At 35.0% G+C, this 13,974-nt stretch overlaps 2 protein-coding genes across 2 annotated transcripts; both read left to right on the top strand.

The window, feature by feature from the left end:
* The first annotated feature begins 3,304 nt into the window (after positions 1-3,304).
* LOC120007376 (protein FAR1-RELATED SEQUENCE 5-like) lies at positions 3,305-4,146 on the top strand. Its single transcript, XM_038857571.1, has 2 exons — positions 3,305-3,322; positions 3,514-4,146. Exons 1-2 carry the CDS (start codon positions 3,305-3,307, stop codon positions 4,144-4,146), a joined length of 651 nt encoding a protein of 216 aa, XP_038713499.1.
* Positions 4,147-10,633: 6,487 nt separating this feature from the next.
* On the top strand, positions 10,634-13,481 carry LOC120007375 (subtilisin-like protease SBT5.4). The gene is made up of 10 exons (XM_038857570.1): positions 10,634-10,767; positions 10,859-10,959; positions 11,117-11,284; positions 11,365-11,476; positions 11,593-12,088; positions 12,198-12,280; positions 12,367-12,460; positions 12,546-12,744; positions 12,895-13,029; positions 13,150-13,481. The coding sequence occupies exons 1-10, from the start codon at positions 10,634-10,636 to the stop codon at positions 13,431-13,433; spliced, it is 1,806 nt and encodes a 601-aa protein (XP_038713498.1). The 3' UTR covers positions 13,434-13,481.
* Positions 13,482-13,974: the final 493 nt, after the last annotated feature.

Genomic DNA, 13,974 nt, shown 5'->3' with positions numbered 1-13,974 from the left:
ACCTCCGATTTGCATGATTTTAGATTCTACGGAAAGCTTGAGATGTCTACTTTCCAATGCCTTTTGTTGCGCTCAATTCCAATAACGTGACAGAAATTTATGACTATTTGAACACACGAAGGTCGGTGGACATTTTCTTCAATTCAGCCCTTTTTCCGTCGCTTTTCATCCAAACCGCAATCAACCTATCAAAATACAAATCAACACATAAATACACTCATTATTTATCAAAAGAAAGCTTAAGAGGGGATATTTCTACCAAAAACAATAGGTATTATCATACCTATCAATAACCAATTTTATCTATATTGGTAGTTGTTAAACGTGCTCCAAAATAGAGCATTCTCTTCAAAAAAATAGAGCATGCGCGCAGTGCGCTACATTACATTGCATGAAAAGTGTGATCCAACATTTTTATTAGTTTATTCCATCTCTTCTATCCTATCTTCTCGCTCCACAAAGTGGTAGACATTGTGTTATAAATTTCGAAAATGACATGTAACCCATCAGTTTGATAACTCATAGGAGCCCAACAGGTTTATTTTATTGATTTAGTCAATGGAATATTTTTATTTCCACTCTTTTATCCCATAATTTATTGTTCAAAATTTATTATTTTAATGTAGATTCTATTGTTTTTTAAAGCACAATCTAGAATTCATTATTTTAGTTCTAAATTCATTTGTTTTTGAAATTCCATTGAAAAAAAAAATTAATTAAGATTTATCTGATAAAACTCATCGACAATGGATCTTGTTAGAAAGAATTTTATGTGCTGATTTTGAATGTGTAATTTTTATAAAGGCTAACATGTATTTTGAGATATAAGACGTTTTAAAATTTCATTTAAAAGACTAGGGCTCTCATGGGCTACCACTGGATAGGCTACTTAGCACTACTGTATAAATTTTGAATATTTAATCACATAGATTTAGGATAGAAATTGCGATGCAATTGTAGTTGAATAAAGATAATATAAATTATGAAAAAGTGATATTTGAACAGTTAACATAGAGAATATGATTTATTTTTTTTGAAAATACCGTTGAGAAATTGTTTCTCATTTGAATAAAACTTTGGGCACACATATGCCTAACCCAGTCGATTGTCAACCGAACCACCTCTCGTTGGTACGTAGAGAATATTAAGAGTTTTGTTGGACAAAAGTCTCACATCGGGTAATAATCCGGCAAAAAATCCTGTATATAATAGCAAGCCCTCCTTCCCTCTAATAGGCCTTTTAGGGGGAAGACAATGGGGGCCCAGAATTTCTACATGGTATCGGAACAGGTGTGCACTCGTCCTCGATAAGAAGTCCACTCGTTGGGCCTTGGACAGAGATACCCAGTCCACGAGTGCGAGGGGGTGTTGGACAAAAGTCCCACATCGGGTAATAACCCAGCAAAAATCCTGTATATAATAGCAAGCCCTCATTCCCTCTAATAAGCCTTTTAGGGGAAGACAATGGGGGCCTAGAATTTCTACAAGTTTCGAATACAAAATGGTTTAATAGAACAGACAAGGTGCAACATAATTTTTCACTTTAACTAACGCCTCTTATTGATGATTATTACATGATGTCTTAACGATGGCTTGGGTCCTCACAACATAGACATTTGTGATCTCTTATTGATGTCTTAATAACAGTGGCTTGGGTCCTCACAACATAGACATTTGTGATCAGTACACTTGAGGGGAACAGAACATAGGGTTTTGACTATATCGCAATCTTTCTGAGTAGAACATGGAGTATATTGCGCTTCTATCATTGGAATACTGGCGAATGACACACCTATATATACATATACATGCAAAACAAAACAAAAACAGAATCCATTAGTAACCTTTTAAATTACGTTATAATTTGATCTCACAGACTAATATTCTATTATTTTACAACACAACTGAAAGATCTGATGATTATATTATCAAACAATTAAGAATTGCACATATATTAATTTAAAAAGTGAGAGGGAGAGACACTAACATAATGCCATAACAAAGAGGATGACGAAGAAATTCTTTTCCATCACTTCTTGCTTCTTTTTTTTTCCTTTGTGGTTTCTTGTTTTTGAATTGAAAGATGTCTGTTTGATTGCAACGTATTTATACAGGATGTTGCAAAAATTCATACGCATTTACTCGATTACCTTTTACAGATATATTAGAATTTGTTCTTTTCCTTTTATAGGTATAGTTGAATGTTTTTCCTTTTCTAGTTATATTTGATTTTTCCTTTTTCCTTTTATAGGTATATTTGAATTTTTATTTTTTCCTTTTATAGGTATATTTGAATTTTTTTTTTCCTTTTATAGGTATATTTGAATGTTTTTCTTTTATAGGTATATTTGAATTTTTTATTTTTTTCCTTTTATAGGTATATTTGAAAATTTTCCTTTCATAGGTATATTTGAATTTGTTTCCTTTTCTAGGTATATTTGAATTTTCCTTTTTCCTTTTATAGATATATTTGAATTTTTTTTCTTTATAGTTTCTACATATCTGATTTGTCCCAACTTGTTAATTACAATCGTGTCCATCCACGTGATTGCGACAAGCCCATTTGTCATGTGAAGTTCACTTGCTTCTACCCCACTCCACACTCAATTCATCTAGCCCATTTGCTACAAGGGCTGCTTTTGGTGATGCGGTCCGCAGAGCCGAGCGATACCGTCTCACTGAACGGCATAAATTTGAGAATGAAACCGCCCTCAAATGGAGCTTTTTCTTGAACCGTTTTGGGTTTGGCGTGAGATTCTTGCCAAAAAGACATGGGTCCCATCACCCTTGCCTAAAACTTGTAGGTTTGTTTTTTTATTAAATTTTTTTCAATTGTGTGGGTCTCAGCCTTTATATTAAATACTGTATATTTTTTTATATTATATTATATTTAGACTTAGTAAATTAATTGTAAATAAGCTACATGTTTGTAAGTTTGTTTTTCTTTTTTCTTTTTTCTTTTTTAAATTAATTGTAAAATGTGCCACATGTTGGTTTTTCTTTTTATTTTTTTGGCATGGGTCCCACGCCATTATGGGATGGGGGGAGCTGGAATTGGAATTGTGAAATTATGTGGAATTTTTTAAATCATCACCATTCATCAGATCTAATGGCTGAGCTTTAACCAATATTTATTAAATTATTTATTCTATCAAATATCAGACCTGAGGTGCCATTTTCTCCCAAAAATCTTCCACTCCCTCCTAAATTGATTATGAAGCATCGGGGTAATTGTGGATGACGAGCGACGACCCACGAACGGCGACCACGAACGACGACGACGACGACCCAAGTGAATCCTTACATGGAAGACCACTCTCAGGTCATTTTCAAATTGCCTTTTCAACTTTGTGAAACTTAGTTGCAATACTCCCCTGTTTTGTATGTTCTGAAGCAAAATAGTATATAATGATTCATTTATGTGTAGTTTATTGTAATATGGTGTGCAAGATCCCCCTTTGCTTTGAAAATCCAATTTTTTAGTGGTTTGTGGTTTTCTTAATGATATTACAGGTTGTGAACATGATGGTCAATAGTGAGAAAGATTGGAGACCTTACATGGACATGGAATTTGATACACTTGATGAGGCTTGGGAGCATTGGTGCCATTATGGAAAACAAGTTGGATTCTCGACAAGAAAGAGTTTTTTAAATAGAAGCAAGTTAGATGAAAAAGTTACAACAAGGGGATTCGTATGTTCTAAACATGGTGTCCGTTTAGAAGATAAACGCAGGGTTCATAGCAGCCATAGAGATGAGACAAGAACAAATTGTCATGCAAGGCTACTTGTTCAATTGAAACGAGAAAGTGGTAAGTATGTAGTATATGATTTTGTCGCTGAACATAATCATCAACTTCACCTTCCACAAACCACATATATGATGAGATCGCAGAGAAAAATTTCTGAAGTTCAAGCTTGTGCCATTGATTTAGTACGTAGTGCTGGAATAAAGCCTAAGGACGCACATGAGTTGATGAGTAGAGAGGCTGGTGGCAGGGATAGCCTTGGATACATTGCAAGTGATCATAAAACTTATCTCAGAACAAGAAGAGAGAAAGCTATGAAGTATGGGGAAGCTGGCTGCATTTTAAGGTACTTTCAAAATGAACAAATTAAAAATCCTTCATTTCATTATGTGGCTTAAAGGAAATAATGCATATATGTATGTGACACAATGAAGTGAATAACACTTGACATTTTTTTCATATCGCGGACTTGTGACGAACAAGTTTGCTAACAAGATTAAACCTCGAATTACCCACAAATGTTTAGCGTTGATACTCAAATCATGAACAGTCCCACACCAAATTATCAGAGTTTGGTACCTTGATTTTGTTATGGTATGTTGAGGATTAGCTAGGGGCAATTCAACAACAATATTATTAGCAGGGGCAGAACTAGTTTAGGCCTAGAGTGGCTCAAGCCCATCCTCAAATTTGGGCAAAAATTTGGAAGTACACTACTAAATATCTAGGGAAAAATTTCAAGCCGGTACTTTTAAAAAGACTTTTGGATATCTAGGTCCACTCAAAAACATATGGACACCTAAATACCTATAAAGAAGATGATTGTGAAGGTGCGATGGTGGTGGAGATGGAGGTAAACGTGGCAATGGTGGAGATGGAGGGTAGATGTCTTAGATCTAGGTATTTTTTAGATTTATGTAGTTGTTAATTTTTTAAAGTTGTTAATTTTTTAAAATAGATACTTATGTGGAAAAAAATGTACTTATATGGCAAAATATTTTTTCTGACCTAAGTGTGCAACTTTCATAAAGTGGGCACTAATATGTTATTTTTCGAATATCCAAACCCCAAAATAAGTCCACTTTATAATGTGAAATAAATTATACATCTTTCTAAAAATACATGTATTTCTCCTCAATAGCCACTTAAAATTTTAAATATTTTCTTTAAACATTATACATATATATATATATATATAGAATGTATATATTACAGAAAAAAATACTTATATTTTTCTAATAAATATACAGAGTACCATGTAGGGTTAATTTATTAATTATAATTATTAATTGATACACACTCATACAACAGAATAATTATTGATTGACATACATACATGATGATAGATGATTTCTAATTAATGAAAAATTGTCTAGAACAATTTAAATGATTTTTCTGTTATCTTGAATATTTTATGTTTTAATTGTGATGTGTAATTTATTAGAAACCTATATGGCTAACATTAAAAGGGTTTGAAATGCAATGAATAAATTATATATACTTGCCTTTTTAACAGCTGATGGGTACATGTGGACATAGTTATCTGATTGTGCTAAGTTGGATTGTAAGAATGTGACCAAGGAAAGGCACAAAAAATACAAGGCAACATTGTGAGAGGCCATTATTGAAGGGATATAATATTGTATGTTGGAAGAGAGGAGACAAAGAGTACAACTCCCACTCTTGGGGAAAGAACTAAGAGAGTTTGAGACCGGGACAAGGCTAGAGACAAGCAGAGGGATGGAGTAGGGGAAGACAAGTTGGTGACTGTAGGCACATTCAACTATCCCTATAAAAAGGAGAAAGAAAAAACTCAAATATACTCATAAAAGGAAAAAGGAAAAATTCGAGAAAGGCAAAAATCAATCTATACCTTGGTCTATGACCTTTTCAAAAGAAAAAAAGAAAAAAAGTGAGCAAATGCGCATGAATAGAATTTTAACGCATTGTTTCTTATAAGATCTCGTTTGGTTCGCGAAATTAAAAGTGGAGATGAAAATGAAAAGATGATGCTTGAAAATAGTTGGATCACACTATCATATTACTTTTTTGGTATTATTGGTTTCCTTTCCCATGTTTGATTAGAGTAAAAAATTACAATGAAATAATGCTTAGATTATTGAAATATCATTTTTATCATATATAGTTTAAAATAAATATCTCCATATACCAAACGCTCGCTAATGAGTAGCGCATCTTCATAATTGTAACCCTCCCACGGCATATAAGCTACTAATACGTTTTTACCCAAAGTGAGTTCGCCACCATCTCCAAAAATTTGTCCCTTTTTAATGCACTTATCACGCTGAACCTGAAAACAAAAAGGATATTGTCAAAATTATGTATTTTTCAAAAGGGCATTATATTTATTTAATTAAAATGGCATATATTTTCCATAAAATTGTTGATTAACTAGTACAGAAATTTACAGTGACATCATGTAAATATATTATATTTGTGTGTGTGTGTTTGATTCTTTGAATGGTGGGCCATGCACTTGTAAAATTGTAAAATAGAGATGGGCCAGTAAATGGTATAGATGAATTGAGTATGGAATGGGCTAGAAGCAAGTGAACTTCCCATGACAAACGGGCTTGTAGCAATCATATGGCTGGACATGACTGTAATTAACAAGTTAGGACAAATCAGAAAAATAGAACTATAAAGAAAAAAAAAATGAAACTATATCTATAAAAGGAAAAAACGAAAATTCAAATATACCTAGGAAAAGAAACAAATTCAATGAACTAATTCTAATACCTGATGGAGTCGAATTCATATCTTCTATTTGATTCTTTGAATTGAGATAGGAACTTCTTGTTAAAGAACTATGTTATCTCAGAGAACGTCATTGTCGTAAATGGAGATAGGATTCTCGATCCCAAGATAGGTTTCTTGGGTCCGAGGAAAGCCTTAATTGATACGTGGTGCTTGTATAACTAAAATGAGGTAAATTCTCCCGAGATATACTTGTATGAGATGATATTTTGCTCATCTCGGCAATGCTGCGTATCTACCTTTAGTTGGTGGTCTAAAAGTGGTATCATCAGATAGATATGCTTTCTATTGCAACCAAGACTTTGAGAGGAATACACCTAACAATATGTATACATACATAATTTCTCAATGATACAAAAGTTCCATAATGAATCAAGATTGGTGAGCATGCATGTACCTCTTTGGTTGCCTTCAATTTTCTCCCAAGTAAGGCCGGCCAACCTTTGCAGTACCAAGTCTTGGCTTGTACTTTTAAGCAGGAAGGTTAAATTTTTTGGTAATGAAAGTTGTTAATATATCACATCGCAAGATGTGAGCATATAGTACCCATTTATAAGGGCTAGCTCCCACTCTATTAATAAAGCCTTTCTTAGGCTTAAGGGAATGGGATGGCAACGTTACAACAATGTCATTTTGTTGGGCTGAACATGTGGGTAAGGATTTTGGTTGGACCCCACGTTGATGTCCTTTATGTGAATTCTTTAAATTTTGTTGTATATGTATCACGTGACCGGACAACCCAAAACAGACAATATTACAATATTGTTGGTATGAATGAGATGGGAACGCTACAACAATGTCATTTTGTTGGGTTGGACATGTAGGCATGGACTTTGGTTGGTCCCCACGTTGACGCCATGAATTCTTTATAATAATTTAGTTTATTTAATTGTTGGGGGTGAGAAAACTAATTATGTCAATGTGAATTTAATGTTCAAATATTAAATAAAACATAAAATAAAATAAAAAATACAAATAAACTATTTAGGGTGCGATTACTAAAAAGGAGTGAGGATACCGTCTCCCTTAAAAAAAACCATTGATCCTGACAGAAAAACTAAAAAGTAATGGTGGATCGTGGATGGTTGTGGAATTATCTAGGCAAATTAAAATAGTCACTAGCATTGAAGTATAGGAAAGATCATACCACCTCTCTTTAATAAAAAATATAATAAAACAATAACAATGTTATAAATGAATGCAGCTTTAAACCTATAATTAGGCACGAATAAAGTTTATCAGGAAAATGAAAAGCATTTGAAACAATTCTGCTTATGAGATAGGTTTAAAGTTTATCGCAATGTCTTGTCTTGTAATTTTTAGCAAGGTCTAACCACAAGTGGAGCCTTCATGATCCAAGAACTTTCTTGCATATCATTAGTGTCCATATGAACTGGCAAAACAACACTCGGTTCCTTTTTTTCATAATCGAAAATGACATCATATAAATTAATTTGTCATTTCAACATTTAATATGAATCTAAACTTATGCCATCAGAGTTGCAAACACATAATAAATTTGACACATGAAGATAGGATAAGTTGAATCAAAACTCAACACATGACCACATGGATATTGGCGATACTCCCTCGTTGTACTCAGGAATTATAAAGTAATATGGATCCTAGCGCTGGTATCACAGCTATTCCAACTATTGAGTTGTACGCATAAGATTTTATGTGCATCATGTGAGACATGTAGAGCTCATAAATTCACTTGAATCCTATACTTCAAACTATAAAATAACTAGGATACTAATTGCTGATATCTTTTTATCATTTTTGAGAATTACAATGTTGTGGTTAACCACTGAGAGATGGTTCCATTGGTAATCAACTGGGATAGGTGCAATTGCGTCCAAGATTCGATTCCAACCCGAAGCGTATTTCTTGGTGGCCACCTAGCCTGTATGTGGGCTTCGGCCCGCCTGCGTGTATATGCAAGTGGATCTTCGCGCACTAGGTATCGGCCCAGGGCTTACCTTGTTGACAGGTGAGAAACTTCCATACGCATGAGCCTCTTAGTCTGAGATTTACGCTCTCTCAATTGTCCGAAGAGTATTTTTAGTTAGGTGGTTCATCGATTATCGAAAAAAGAGGTTGTGATTTTGTTTTGCTTGGAATTTAACATGTTTGCTAAAAACGGGGACTGCTTTTGTAGCATCAAGATGTTTGATATACGCGTACCGGCGGTACCCGCTCACTCCGCGTATATGCTGTATTTTCACTTCTATATCTTTCCACGTCTTTTTAATCCCCATGAATCATGGTCAAGCATTCTTTGTGCAAAACTATATATTTCATTAAAAAAATTCATATATTAATTTTTTATTCAGTAAATAATTTAACCTTTTGTATTAAAGTATTTTTATTTTAGTATGTCCTGTAGTAAATCATTTTTACTAAATGATTAATCTCCGGTAAAAAGATAAATAGGGGAAGGCAAGACAAACACGTTTTTATTTTCATTTTCTTGGAGTGCAATTTTTTTTTATAAAATTTAATAAGTAAAAAGATAATTTTTTGTGTGGATACACGACGTACGGAGCCGACGTGGTCCAGGATGTAGAGAATCACAGAATCTATTGTCTAAACTCTGAATAGTTGTTATGCCGCGTGGAGAATGGTTACTCGGTTACGCACCTACTCTGCTGTAGATAAACTACACTAGAGTGCACTTCAACTTGGGTGGCAAAAATCGGTTTTGGGTCAGTTTTACATGTCCACGAAATATTTATGTTTAGAACATTATGCGGATTGAATTTCGAACATACTTAATTAACCAAATATTGATTGATTTGAATCCGAATAAGTATACAAGACAATAATCTAATTCGGGTTAGAGTTCAGATAAATAAATCGGATAAAATTTCTGTTTTTGAACCTGGACATGATTTTAAACAGGCTAAAATTTTATATTTGAACACATATTTCGGACATATAAGTTATGTCCAAATTTGGTTTAATCCGAGTGGGGCAAATTGACCATCCCTAGAGTCCACTATAGCCCCATTGATGAATCCAAATATATATTTTTTTGTCTGAACAAAAATCAAATTCAACATAGAAAATGTATCATAATTTTAGACCGTTAGATAAAAACCCAAGATATTGTATACATTATTATGTGAGGTTTGTTGTCGAGATATGATGGAGGGCGTCCTGAGGTCTGATTCACTAGTTTATAAGGAGAGAGCTTTCGATCTTTTACAAGAAATGAGTATTTGGGTAAGTTTGTAAGTTTTGTCTTTTTTTTCCTAAATTTTTTGAAGTTATCCTTATTGGAATACAAATTTTAGTTTTTGTCCTCATTGTGTAAAAGCCCATTATATTACATGCATGAGATATGAAGTCAAGGTATATTAAACATAATACCATGTATTTGGTCAACTTCGTTAGATTTTCTTACGCAAAAGCATTGAGGAATATTACGTTAAAAATCCGTGCATTATATGGAAGCCTAGTTAGTTTAGGTTTGTTTTTATTTTTAAGGTTGCTTCTGGTGCAGTCCCCATAACGCAGTTAAGGAATAATGCACATCTGGGGAACACTAACAATCATTTTCAAAGAGTTCTTAGACAAGACGGCTCCATCTAAATCACATTATGCTAAAACTAGTTTAGGTTTGTTGTTATTTTAAAGGTTGGTTGTGGTGCAATTCTCAATGAAATTAAGGAATTCATACCTGGGAAACACTTAACAATCATTTTAAAAAGTTCTTAGCCAAGAAGTCCTTCCATATAAATCACCATTGCCTTATTGGTTTAGTCATTAGCGATGAACACTTTCTATCAGTTTTAAGAATTCTGTGTATTTGTGTGCTAAAAGAAAACAAAAGATAGCAGATATCAACATGTATCTCAAGCTCTCTCTCTCTCTATATATATAAGCACCATACAGCTTAATTACTTCACTTGAACCTATAACCACGATATATGTTCAAAGGTTAGCTTCCCTTAGTCACATATATTCCGACATACATTACCTCCCTGATCTTATCAATATATAATGGCTCCTCAACATCATTTTCCCTTGTATTTTTTGTGTCTTTCCTTAGTCACCATATCACATTTCATATTAGCACAATCAGGGAACAAAATCATCAACATGGAACCATCCACTGTCAAAAAGGTTTACATTGTGTATTTGGGGTCACACATGCATGGTAAACAGCCAACATCTATGGATGTTGACAATGCCAAGAATTCTCATTTTGAGTTGCTGGGCCTCTCCTTGAAAAGGTAGTAGATATCTTTCCAAAAGATCACCCTTATGTTTCAACTAGCGTACTTGTGAAGATTAATTGACTTGTTTGTTGTATTTTGATGGCAGTAACACAAAGAAAGCCAAAGATGCCATTTTCTACCACTATACCAGAAACATAAATGGCTTTGCTGCTATGCTTCACGAGGAAGAAGCAATAGAGATTCAGAGTACGAACTTATGCTTCAATTTAATGTTAACTCTATCTATCAATTTCCTCTTCATCTCTTCTCTTCCTCTTTTGTTATTCTTTCATGTTTTTGTCTGAGTTGATGAAAATTTTCGTGGTCCATATGTTCTCCTAATTTTATAATTTGATCAATGCAGAACATCCAGACGTTATCTCCGTTTTCCAGAGCAACGAAAGAAAATTGCAAACGACCCGGTCATGGGGTTTCCTTGGACTAGAGACAAAAAGTGGAGAAGTTCCAAGGAGCTCAGTTTGGAACAAGTCAAGGTTTGGCGAAGATGTCATCATCGCAAATCTTGATAGTGGTAAGTTTTATAATCGAAGTATCTGTTTCCAATGAAATATATTGTGCAGGGGAGAACATCATTTTTCCCGCAAATTTTAGGTGTTTGGCCACAGCGAGCGAGCTTCCGTGATGAAGGATATGGACCAGTGCCGCTGAGATGGAAAGGTCGCTGTGAGGAGGACAAGACAGATAATCCAATCCAATGCAATAAGTACTCTCATATTCATTTGCTGCAAATGTTCTATATATATGACACAACTTTATAAAAGACATATTGATATCAATTGTTTGTGATAGCTAATGTTTTTTTAGTGTTGTAATGTTCAGGAAGTTGATAGGAGCTAGGTATTTTAGCAGTGCTGCGAGAGCAAGATTTGGAGTGGAACATACCCCTGATAGTTGCCGGGATATCAATGGCCATGGAACCCACTCATTAACGATAGCGGGGGGAAACTTTGCGCCTCGTGTAAATTATCAAACTTACGCATATGGAAATGCAAAGGGGGGCTCGCCAAAAGCCCGCCTCGCTGCTTACAAGGTGTGTTGGATAAATTGCCTGGAGGCGGACATCTTGGCTGGCTTTGATGCTGCCATAAGTGATGGGGTCGATGTCATTTCAGTGGCAATTGCTAATTTTGGCCCATCGGAGTTTTTTAAGGATGTGATATCAATCGGTGCCTTCCATGCCGTTAAACAAGGCATAGTTGTGGTTTGTTCTGCGGGCAACTCAGGACCAGAGCCAGGGAGAGTTGACAATGTGTCTCCTTGGATAATCACAGTTGGTGCAAGCACAATTGATCGTTTGCCTATGAACAACCTCAAGGTAATATTTGATACTTCCTCTAATTATTTCATGCTTTCTTAGACCTTCGGCTACGCATAATATATCAGTGACAACTGAATGTATTCCGTCGTCTAATTTGCGTTTCTAGGGAACATCACATCATATCTCCTCCACTTCAAATATTAGTTCAACATATGGTAAAGCTGCCTTTGCTCATAACGACCATGTCGAGTAAGTTCTATGTCAGTTACTTGGCTTCTTTACATTTTCGGAACTTATCAAATTCTCAAAACTTGATTGATTGTGTTAATAAACAGATATCCAAACCTACAATTGGAAAAAGTGCGAGCTCCTATAATGGCTGATTTCTCATCTAGGGGACCCAACATGGTTCAGCCAGCCATTCTCAAGGTTTGTTACTACTTCAATCAATATCACTCTTCAGGTTTACATACATTTCTTGTGCATGATTGACAATTGATATTTATTATTTCAGCCGGATATCACTGCACCAGGAGTCGACATACTTGCTGCTTATTCTGCATATCCAAGAGCTATATCTGGTGGAGAAGTTTTCAGGATAAGAAATGGAACTTCAGTATCATGCTCTCATGTCACTGGCATAGTGGGCCTTATTAGAGCACTCTATCCAGATTGGAGTCCAGCTGCTATCAAATCTGCTATCATGACATCTGGTATGAACATTTGTTTTACTTTTACTTTTACTTAGGTATGTCAAAAATACCTATACCCGGGCGTTTACACTCATCCCTAGTTTTACCCCTTGTCAATCACCAGATAAATCTGTTCATGATCATGCTCAAATGCTGCTTCTTTTTTTGTAGCAACAAAAAAAGACAACACCAATGCGTTTATACAGAATGAATCACAGAGAAATGCAACTCCGTTTGACTACGGGGCAGGACATGTTCATCCAAGCCGTGCTGCTGATCCAGGTCTTGTTTATGACTTGACTGCTAATGACTACCTAAACTTTCTATGTGCACATGGCTACAATCAAAGCATTATCAGGAGATTTTCTGATAGGCCTTTCACGTGTCCCACGTTCTTTAGTGTTGCAAACTTGAATTATCCATCACTAACAATTCCAGATTTGCAAGGTCGAATTACCGTATCAAGAACGGTGAAGAATGTTGGTACTCCAGGAAAATATAGTGTGATTATTAAAGAGCCAACAGGAGTGTCAGTTTATGTTAATCCAAGGACACTTCATTTCAAGGAAACAGGAGAAGAAAAGACATTCAATGTTACTCTGGAGGTCAAGGCTGATAATAATTCTTCAGACTATGCGTTCGGATACTTCACGTGGCTTGATGGCAAACATTACGTGAGAAGTATTATTGTAGTGAAGCTGAAGCTGTAGCTGTAGATTTTTTGTCGAGAATCAATGAAATAAGATTTGCTGATTCAAAGCAAGCTCCCTACGATCGCACTCTCAATGCTTGGTTTAGGGTTGGTTGATTGGTTCAAGTTATGCTTGATGTTGTTCTACTTGTTAGACGGGCAGGTGACTTGGGGTTTGGGATTGGGAATGGACAAATTTAATATATTGGCCAAATGAAATTTAATTATTTAGAAGAAGAATTAACATCTTTATTGACAATATGACTTAATTTGTTTGGGGATTGAGTAAATCATTGTAGACACTGTCCACCCATTCCACACGAGCATTTCTACAAACACCTGGTTGGCTCTCCGCTAAAGGCTGAAACCACACAGCAACGCCGAACCAAAAACCAGAATCCACGACAGTGGACAGGCACGCCAAAACAGAAAGAAATTGAGAATTGTAGTTTTTTTTTATTGAGCATGTTTTAACGTTGAACACAAGCAGCTATATATCAAGACCTTGACTACCTAATGCTATACATGATAACTAATCCTATCATAAGTTGTTGTACAAG

The sequence above is a fragment of the Tripterygium wilfordii genome, chromosome 10, assembly GCF_013401445.1.
Source record: "Tripterygium wilfordii isolate XIE 37 chromosome 10, ASM1340144v1, whole genome shotgun sequence".
NCBI classification, from domain to species: domain Eukaryota; kingdom Viridiplantae; phylum Streptophyta; class Magnoliopsida; order Celastrales; family Celastraceae; genus Tripterygium; species Tripterygium wilfordii.
This window is presented reverse-complemented; position numbering and strand designations above follow the sequence as displayed.